At 30.5% G+C, this 11,376-nt stretch overlaps 1 protein-coding gene across 1 annotated transcript; it reads right to left on the bottom strand.

Moving 5' to 3' along the window:
• Positions 1–11: 11 nt before the first annotated feature.
• On the bottom strand, positions 12–8,363 carry LOC109594842 (uncharacterized). The gene is made up of 7 exons (XM_049964745.1): positions 7,794–8,363; positions 7,031–7,141; positions 6,343–6,532; positions 5,223–5,296; positions 728–1,035; positions 582–666; positions 12–357 (listed from the first exon to the last, which is right to left on the bottom strand). The coding sequence occupies exons 1-7, from the start codon at positions 7,926–7,928 to the stop codon at positions 199–201; spliced, it is 1,062 nt and encodes a 353-aa protein (XP_049820702.1). The 5' UTR covers positions 7,929–8,363; the 3' UTR covers positions 12–198.
• Between the last annotated feature and the right edge of the window lie 3,013 nt (positions 8,364–11,376).

The raw sequence follows: 11,376 nt of genomic DNA, 5'->3' as shown, positions 1-11,376 counted from the left end.
TTTTTTAAAAAAGGAAAACAATAAACAATAGTTCTATTTGGAAATATTTAAATCTTTCAAGAAACAGTTTACAGTAAAAATTTAACATTTGCCTAATAACATACTTATATATGTGATTTATATAAAGCTGCACCATGATGAGTGAAATCTATGAAATATATGCTTTTACTCGTTATCATTATTTTCTTTTAGTATCATTTAATGGACACTGACTGGAAAAAATTTTGGATACAGCAACTGATCAAGACATTGCTTTTTAATTTCTGGAAGAGGTGCGCCATGTCCAGGTCGTCCCCAAAAACTGTCCCAAGTGGAAAAATGCCTCTGGACATTGTCTCTTTCTTCGGCTCGAATTTCCTACAAAATATTATGTAAATATGTATATATTTTATTTAGTATAAATCAGTTGTTAATCATTTTGAACAATAGCCAGAAGAGATAAAAAATTAATTATAATGGAAAGTTGAAATTTTAACCAATTAAATTTTCGATTATAAATTCTCATTTAAAATTATTTAATAGATTTTTATTGTTTTACTTCTGTTGTTCTACTAAAAATATTTAATAAATTTTGTGAACACCTTTAATGTTTGCTCTTTGATCAACATTTGATTTGTGAGCTGTTTAAGATACGCTGATCTTTCCCTGTTCCAAATAGTATCTCTTCTGAAATAAAAAGAAAAACCATGTAATCAAAATAGCATTAAAAGATATATACATATCTCACCCAAGTTTTTTCTCGGAAGTAATGTCGGTCGTGGCCAGTGGAATTTTATGTGGGCACCTCCTTTCTTTAGCTAATAAAGTCACTAACTCAACTCCGTTATCTCTTTTATCTGATAAGGGGGAGAGTTTACGGTTCCTTCTCATTGGATATACATCTTTTTTAAATGACACACAGTTGTCCATCCTTATGACTTTATTAGGCGGTAACAAATCGATTTTCTTGAAATTTTCGTAATTTTTCTGTACTTCGTCTTTGTACCTTGTTGATTTTTCCTCAAGTGCTGCTAAAGTATGCTGCGTGGACCATCCCTAAAAACATTCGCTTTACACGGCGTTTAATACTATTTTTATTTGTACAAAAGCATTATTACGACATGTGTATACTATTAGAAATGACGTTTTTATGAAAACAAAGTTTTCTAGTAAAGAGGCATAACCATCAAGCAACTACGTCTTGTTAAAGGTGCAAATCGCTTTGCATGCAATTTAGTCGTTTTCGCAAAAAATCTATAATGTATTAATATAGTTCAGGTCATTTGCCGTATAAAATTCGGAAAACTAACATGCTGACATGCTGGTAAATTAAACCGTAGCGGATAATGCTTTATTACATTGTTATACATTGTATATCAAACGCTGGCACGCGCGTTTCTTTGGATGACACGCGAACCATCCGCGAATAAAAATTTATTATATGATGTTTAATGGATATTTTAAAAATAACTTAAATTGATATACATACTGAAGGCCATAATTCAATTCGGATCCGTTTATTTAAAGAATTCCTAGACCCTATAAATAATATTTATTAAATATGTAAAACTATCTTAGATAATCAATTTCTTTGAGGCAAAATACCAATTTACTAATGCGTTCTATTCATGCAGTCAACCCTACTAAAACACGTTTGAACAGTCAATATATTTTCTCTAGAAGTTTTAACAGACGTTGCCATTCTATTAGTTTTATTTTCACAATCAGCACATTTGCTCTTTAATTCCTCTATTGTTTGGTTGCAATTGACATGATACTAAGCATGGGTCTCTTGAATAAATAATATTGGATACATCTTGCTTCATTAAAAGTCTGAACAAGTTTGTTTTTTTTTTTTTTTTTCGTATAGGTCACAGTGTTTATCGACTATTGAATATTCGAATAGTTACATGCATGCAGCTTGAACAGAATACGATAGTCCATTATCAAAATCGAAGTAATTTCACTAAAAATATTCGAATTTTATTCATCGACTGCTTTTAATGCTATAACCTATGTGGGAACAAAATTTTTCAGTTCCTTGCCACGGCAACTTGGGCAATTCGTTATGCCAAACCGCTGAACTTATTTAATCATTTGATTGCTAGGTATGTTCATCACGACAACTAAGTCAGGCGTGTAAATTATACACTTGTCGGTCTAAATAGGTGAACACAATAACAATGGCTTGAAGATTGAATTAATGTTGGAGAATGTGATTAATATGTGGAAAAATCTGATTGATGACTTGTCTTCAACTATGTGCTTGAATGTGTATAATTTGTAACATAAGACCCTGGAGGAAATTAATATCCAAGAATATCAGATGTAATAGTTGTTTTGAATTATCTTTATAATGGATTAATGGTAGTATATACAAGGCTCACCAATTTTTTTTCAATGGGAATGTAGGTTAAATGATTCTCAATTAAAAAAGTTTTTAATTTTTCATACATTGCTGTTTAGTTTTTGATAGCCCTTCCACTCGTTTAGAAAATTATAGGGCTTGAGCTCAAATGCCAACAATACATTTGATGAAAAATTCAAAATTTTACTTAAAATCAACTGTCCACCATCAAATCATTGTCATACAATCTGGTTCACTTTCAGTGAAATCTTTCAATGTGTCATCATGTTGAAATATCTGTTTATTGTATGCAAGGTTAGTGTCTGTGATATGTGTTAGAGCTGGATCGATGGCATTTTATAGTAATTCAGGCACACATCGCCTGTTAAATTTCTTGGAAGGAAAAAAAGTCTTACAATAACATTATGACGAATCATTGAACCATTAAGGAGAAAAGTACAACAATCGATTTTTGAATTTTTCATTAAACGTGTAATTTTCTAGGGGATTAAAAGCCCTTTTTAATTTGGTATCATTTGACCCCACTTCCATTTTTAAAAAGTAACATCCCTACTTAGGGCATTGAAGGAAAAGTCATCCCTCTGACGAACAAACTTCCTAGCATATAATAGTAGGGGAGCTCTGAATGCTAAATGTGTTATTACTCGAGCGTTTTCAAGACCTATTGGATTGCAAAGATTAGATGCTAGATAGAAAAAGGTGCCTATGATATTTACCCTTTTAGTAGTGGAGAGAGCGTGTATAAGTTTTCTAAAATGTAAAAAAAAGTAATGGAAAATAAATCTTCAAGGGCGTCAGAATTTGATAGTGCATATAACCTATAAACTTTTGTCTACAAGGAGATATTAATCTGTCAAGTAGCTCGTGCCGGATAGCTGTATAATGTAGTAGAAGTTTGGGAAAAAATTTTTTTTCTCGGGCATGTCAGTATTTAAAGGGAGGGGTTAATTAAACTGAAACAAGTGTCTTTTTATAATAATCTGACGATTTGAGCGTGACCAAAAGTTCCTAATGAATTTTTTATAATGCATAAAAAATAGTGACATTGAAATACACGAGCGCGTCAGATTTTTATACAGACCGTTTAACTCGATGAACTAGTAGTACCCACCCTTAATCAGACAATTTTGTTAAGGGACTTTTTTAATCTGACAATTATAAAAAAATTTTTTGTTTTTTTTTTCCAAAATTTCAGTTTTTGTACGGTAAATAACTTTTGACTGCATAATGATGTGATGACATCACCATTAATTTGACTCATAATACTAGCCCCGCTTGGACTCTTCTACTATTTATGGTTTTGAAAAATTCAAAAAAAAAAAAATTAAAATTTTAACTGAAAATGAATTAAATAGAATAGGAACTTTGGAATTAGATCAGATAATTATCTTTATAATCAATCAAAATCTTTTTAAATTTAGTCAATAAAATAAAAACTTCTTAGAAATAGTGAAATTTTCATTATATTTCGAATGTGGCCGAATGGCATTTATTAGAAAATTACAAATAAAAAGAATTTTATAGTTATTTTTTTTATTTATTTAAAATAAAAAGACTAATACATAATGCTAGGTAGTTGTATATACTACATGGATAGTTTAACGGTTATTTACACTATATTAATAATTTTAAATGTGTCGGCTTATCGAAATCGGCAGATTATATTAAATTTATAATTTTTAAGTAATTTCCTTTGAAAAAACAAAAAAAACAACGACGCTTGAACATTTCAAGGTAACGATTTTTTTTTTGCAACTTAGGAAATTGCTTAATTTTTTCTGTCACGTTCAAATCGTCAGATTATTGAAGAATAGTATTTTACACTACAAGGGAAGAAAGTTTGAGATTCCTGCCCTGCGCGCAGGGCAGGGCTCTCAAACTTTCTTCCCGTGTAGTGTATACTATTTTTCTTACTACCTCGGCTACGCCTCGGGCAATATGGTGCGCAGGGCAGGAATCTCAAACTTTTTTCCCGTGTAGTGTATACTATTTTTCTTACTACCTCGGTCGAAAGTACGTATTTTGCTCCCCGGTTCCACGACGGAAAAATACTATTTTCTGTCGTGGAACCGGGGAGCAAAATACGTACTTTCGACCGAGGTAGTAAGAAAATATTATTTCCTGTATGTAATGAACTTATATTGGTTAAATCTGACGTGCTCGAATAGTTTAGTGGATCGACTTTTTTTTACTAAGCTGATCGATAGCTCTGAACATACTCCTCTATATTGAGAGCTCATACTAGGTGAAAGTACCTAATAAGGTACAAGGATTCTCCCCTACTATTAAACTGCCACGCTCGAGTCACATCCGAAATCCCCGCTTGGGCTCCCCTACTATAATGCCTCTAGGTAAGTTTCGGTGAGACACCTTGTATTGTTAACAAAAAAGTACCTTTAGATTTGTGTTAATTTATTTATGAATTTCTGTAATTTTACATGAATAAAATTATAAAATATATAATATATAAATACAGACACTAACTACTGGTACAAACATCAGTAGTATTATTAATTTTATTGATATATTATAATATTACTATTCTTTCTTGTGATTATTGCGTATTATCAAGGATCAACTACATATTTAGGAAAATTAGCATATTTTAATTAACAAAAGAAGGCAATTATATTTGTGCATGAATATTTTGTTTCAGTGGTGGTCAAACAGGTGAAAATGTAAGGTGAACTAAAAATAAAAAAATTAGCAAGCTACACCTATGTGTAGCTTACCAGGGACTTTAAAAAATTCAGTCCAACTGCGTTAGGATGCCTCCAGTTTCTGCCACCTGGACCTTTTTTGCCCCATGGAGGTGTTTTCAAAAACTTGAAAAACAAAGCACACACATACTACTTAAGAACACAGCTAAACTCACCTGTTTTCTTATCGCCTCGTCGGAAACAAGTTTCTCATCTTTAGTTCGTTGTTTCTTTTCCTCAACTAACTCATCTAAAATTCAAAAAAATTGTTTGTATGATAATATAACATATTTGAATAATGTGAATAGTTTGTTCATCATATAATAGATAGTAATGAGAGAGTCCATAAAAGCTTGAGATTTTTGAGTGGATGATTCAAGTTTAGAAAATCATCTGATAGACAAGCCATTTAAGCAATTACTCGGTTAATGATTGCAGTCTCTCATTTGAATTAATTTGGGAATTTATAACCACGGATCAACGCGTTTATATAATTATTCCGATTGTTGAGTCTCAACAATATGGACAAAATTGCCGATAAGAATCTGCCGAACGTTTTGTTCGATCCAGTCCATAAGCAATATGTTTAAAAAGAAAGCGTTATATATGAATTTTTGCCCAAATAAGATTGAACTCGCTTTCACTCTGTCTTACGTTACATCGATTTATATGACGGAAGTGCAAAAGTATACTTAATAAAAATGATGATATTTTGTGTAACTGCTTGTAAGGAGCATATAGAGATATGGGCGTTGGTTAATGCGGTTAATTAAATTTATTAATCACCTTCTTTGGCACTATATATTAAACACCTAAATATGGTTAGTTAGTGTTTATTGGTGAGTGTGAGAATAGTTTGATTAATTCATGCAATATAGTGGGGCATGATGGAACCATCAGCTTGTGTCAAATTTAACGTACTAATTCGATAATTATATGTACAAAGAGTCTAGCTTTAAACAGTCTGCGTTCGAACTACAATTAAAAACAATTAGGTGGCAAAATATTTATATACTATTTTTACAGGTAATCTTAAACATTCAGGAACTTTCTGTGTTAATCAACAAATAAAAATTTAAATCATTAGAAAACGGTCTCATGTGACATTAAGTTTAAGATTACGTACAATAAACTAATTTGCAATGTAGAATAGGAAAGATTTTCGATTTTTAATCAACATCCTCCTATGATACCAGTTTAATGCAAATCTCCTACTTCCGTTTTACATTATTATTGCATAATTTGATGACGAAGAAAGTAATAAAAATAATAAAAAAATATCTTATGCGAACTCACCCAGCTGTTTCTTATAAATTTGTTGATCCATTTTGTTGGTCTTGTACCTTAAATTATTGTCTACAGCTCTCCTTAAATCTTTGCTGTATTGAAACCTCAACATGGGATCTTCTCTGGTTCTGATCGCATTTCTCATTGGAGCACCGCCTCCAGGTTTACCCCAGTCAATTACTCCGACAAATCTCTTCGACTGCAACAGTCAAAACGCATTATCCAAATCGTAAATATTTTCCATCAGATTGGAATGCACTTTACAAATACGTAAGTAGGCAAACATGTAATTCAGTCAATAATTGAGTGTTCACTTTCTATTAGAAGAAGAAAAACTAACTCAAAATCAACTTGCGCGTAATTCTAATGATTGAAATTTTAAATAAATGTAATCTACCACACGCCCATAATTTAATTATAAGTCTTTCGATACGTTGGATTTCCCTATTTTCAAATGTCTGTCAATCATTATCTGAACTTTTCAATACAGTCAGTTAAACAAAATGGGGTTAATTGACTATTTAATTTGTTATTTTTCCAATTCCTTTGTTTCTATTATGTTTTCTGTTTTGTTAATGAGGATATAGAAATATAAAAACCAGTACAAAACTTAACAATATTTCTAATAGGTTAAAGTGACAAAATGTGACTATTGCTATATAGTTTGGGACTATGAATTTATATAATTAAAACTTACTTTTTCGTAGTCTTTGTTAGGAAATAGTTCTTCTAATCGTAAATTTTTGTATCCCCTAGGTTTTGTCGTGCCATTGCTCCAAGGCCAATATCGTTCTAACATATCACGCATCTAAAAATTAAACGATTATGAAACTTCCATCAGTGTTTAATTATATTGATTTATTTTACGCATAACTGACGGCGATCGAATTTTCATAATGAAATGGAAATGATCGTTTATTATTATGTGGATATTGTGTTAGTGTTGTAGGTTTGTTCTTAAGTAAATAAATAATATTGATTAATTTGAATGTGACAAAAGTTTTAGGAAAATAATGTATGTAGTATGTAGTAGAATTAATCATTTCATCATTGCAATTTTTTTTATTGTTTAAGTTTGTGTAAGTTGTAAAATATTAATATATATTATATATTAATTAATTTATGGTAATTGTGTATTGTGATAATCATAAATTTATAATGATTACCACTATAATACAAATAAGTCATTAAGAAAAGTATGAAATTGAATTTATTTCAATATATTATTATATAAGTATTACATTGTTAATTAATAATTCAATAATTTACATTAACAATTAAAAGAAAACATAAAAAGATTCTGAAATCATAAAATTATAAATTAAAATACAAATTTTACGAAACTACATAAATGAAATTGATAATTTAATTATTAATTGTAATAATTTTACATGGTATACGTGTTAAATAGTTAAATACTTGCTTCCAATTATTTCTTTTAAAATACACACGTATCCTACCTCCTGTTGTTCCTTCAACTTTTTCCTATGCTCAAACTCCTTTTGCTTCCTCCACAATTCTATCCCTTCCCTGGTCACTCTGCTGTTCAGCTCCCTCTGCGAGGATTCAACCGCCTTACCGTCCTCCGAACCCATCCTCGAAGCAACGACACAACCAACTAAACCACTATTGTTTCGGGGAATTGATCGGAACCTAACCAGCGTATAATCGCCGAACGGGGTGCAGTTTGCGAACTGGCGCCTACCGCTACAAATCGCATAGATTCGACCCCCCGGGAGGCAGAGACTGGTCCCATCGTGTCGGGTACGGCAACCGCCCCCTTGGAGGCTATCGAACCCCCGTGTTGCGGGTTTGTCATTCGGGCGAACGAAATGGGCGATTCGTGACCCCAGCCAATATCAAGGAATTTAAATAAGAAATGCGGATATAAATATATATTTTGTTTGAATAAATTTTGATTCATGGCTTCCGAGTAGGATCGATGCAAATGGCACGATCCAATTTGTGTTAGTACAACGAGGTACCTAATTTTACAACTAACCATGATATCAGTCAACAGGAAAAAGTGAAAAAAAATCACAACATCGTTGCTTGTTTTTTCATTTGATTACGTGTACAATTACATTGGAAATTGTTGGTGACATAAGCTTTTTGATAATTGCTTCTCACCGTAATCCAGTAGGTTATTAGATAATTAGATGTCGCACCGATACAGTTTCCAAATGGATGTCTCCTCAGTAAACGATAAATCGTGTGTTGTAGCTTGTGTCACTGGTAAACCAACTAAAATAAAATTTGTAAACAATATATCAATTTATAATTATGCATCAATGGAGCTTCTGACATTAACCTTCTTCGTCTCGCAACTTTCACAACACTCAGTCGGCGACCTTTACGCCACGAATTCATGTAAAGGAAATTCTTCGGTTTCTGTTTACATTAAATGGATTGGAATTTTGGAAGTGCCGTTTTCTTTTAAGTGACACCATCTTCAGTAACCTGGTTTAAGGTCACAATTTGGAACTAATGTCATGAGTTTATTTATAATCAATTATTTGACATCATTTAAATCTTCTCGATTTCATCTTCGTTTATAGGTCTTTGATTATGTGAGAGTGATGAATGAAGAATAATGTGATCATCAATATTCTGTTGTCAACGTAAAGGCCATGGGACGATAAGAATACCGAGTCGGTCCCAAAAAGGTATCGGGTTCATAATTTCAGAAAATTTTGTTACTTATAAGATACTTCGATGCTGCAAGTTTCAGATCTTTATTTCTACAGATCTACATTTCCTGAAATTATGAGCCTGATACCTTTCTGGGGCAGATTTTTATTCTCCTATGACCTTTGACACATTTTAGTTTATTTATATTAAATATCAAGAACATTTTTTTTGAGTTTGCTTACAAAATATTAACAATATTCTTCAGTGTTTTTAACCTGAATTCTTCATTATTGCAGATTCGAATTCTACATGTATTCGATGAAATTTAATTATTTTCGATTTATCTTGATGAACATTTATCCCCACAATTATGCAATGCGTTTGCATTTTAGATATTTGAAATTAGTTTGAAAATAAGATTTTCAATCAAATTTTCAATCATGTTTCAAACTTTGTATATAATATTTTGAAATTTTAATTTGTACGCATTTTTGACTTTCTATTTAGATACACAATTTTGTCATTTTGTTTAAAATTAAAAAAGACAGATGTAATGCTAAAATATAAGCAAAATATAATTTCCTTGATTTTGGTTTATAAAATTATCTTGTATGTGGGTAAAGGTTTGTAGTGCAAAGAATCACATTTATTCATTTGTTCGAAGAAAAAATTATATAATTCTAATTAAAAAAAAATCATTGTTAACCATCTCGTTTATAAATTGAAAGTGTATTTTTCTCTAAAAAATAATAAAAATAAATATATTTAAAATTCTACAATAAATTAAAATTTTAAGTTTAAAAATAAAATTTTTATAGTAAATCATAAAACTGAAACCTCTTTCTTTGTCATAAAATAAAATGAAAGTTACTTAAATGAACTAACAATGGAAATATTACCATCACTTTAATTCAGTCTAATTTATTCCAATAGTATTATTATAATTGTATAAAAGAAAAATAATTCAATTTGATTGTACAGCTTTTTTATGGACACTAATCAAATTAAGACGTACATAACAAACTGGTTTGATCACCTATTGAATATTGTCATTAACTTGTAAATTTCAAATTATGAGGTCAGGATATCTATAATCACGTCGGTTTTGTAATAACAACAATTAGACTCACTATATCCTATCTTCACTAATTACCTAATCTTTTGTTTGTTTTTACACACTTCATTATACACCATTATCTTTGTGCATCCCAATTTTGGTAGATAGGCGTTGATTTATTGTCAGTTTTTCACTTACGATTAAAATCTCAAAGCGATTGATCGACAGCTTATTGTTGCAAAAACGCATTATTCAAGACAATTGAGTTATTCCACAACAAGATTTTACAGCAATGAAAAATATGTTTAATAAAAATGTATTCTTCTATAAAACTTCCACGATTTACGTTTGTGAAATAAAATATTGAACATTTTAAATGCTTAAACTTGAACCAGACTCATTAATTCACAACAATGAGAAAAACAATGCGTTTGGAATGTCCCCATAGGACAACTTAAATCTTGATAGATTAGTTAAGTGCTGGCGGTGAAAAGTTTTCATTTTCAATACGCAGAGGAAAGTTTCAAATTTCTCTTCGATTGACACACAAATTCTGCGACTATTTGTGATTTATGTGGTTGTGGATGCGTCGGCTCATTAATATTCATCACACTCAAGTGTCTTATATAGAATTTTTATATTAACTACGGTATCGTTTGAAGAATGTCGGAGATTTCAAAACGTATGGGTCAAAATACGAAGTCATAACACGAGAGTAATTAACTGAAACAAAATTTGTGTGTTAGGAACAGTTATTTTAGTAGAAAAATGATATTATGCAATTAACTAAGCCACTAATCTTCAGTTTATTCTATATCTAAAATGGAAAAATTTGCATTTTATTAGAAAATAATTTGTTTAATATTTGTTTTCTTTGTAAGAGATGCAATTCAATTAGATAGTTTCTCTTCTATGATTTACACATTTTATGGTGTAACATATTTTTCATTGCTAGATGCCTAAAATATAATTACATGAATTTTCTTTTTTAAATATTTAATAAATCTAATCGAATAGCAACCACACTCTCCATATTTCGCACAATAAACTTCTTAATACATGAGTAATTTTAACTGTTAAACAGAAAGCATGAGTGAAGATTTAAATTTTACAATTTACATATTCTAAAACAGATTAATAATTACGGTTAATTAATTTCCGTGTTCAAAAATATTGTAGTATGCAAATAAAAAGCCATGTCTATTATTATAACTCAGACAAAATTAACAGATAATCGTTTCAATAGCGAAATGTTGTAACAGCGAAGAGAAATTGATGACATATTGTTTATTGTATGTTGTGTCTACTATAAAATACATATCGAGATTCAAGTGCTCTCGATAAGTAAATCTCCA

Source organism: Aethina tumida, chromosome 3 (assembly GCF_024364675.1).
Source record: "Aethina tumida isolate Nest 87 chromosome 3, icAetTumi1.1, whole genome shotgun sequence".
NCBI lineage: Eukaryota > Metazoa > Arthropoda > Insecta > Coleoptera > Nitidulidae > Aethina > Aethina tumida.
The sequence above is the reverse complement of the archived record's forward strand: the minus strand, read 5'-3'. Positions and strand labels throughout refer to the sequence as shown.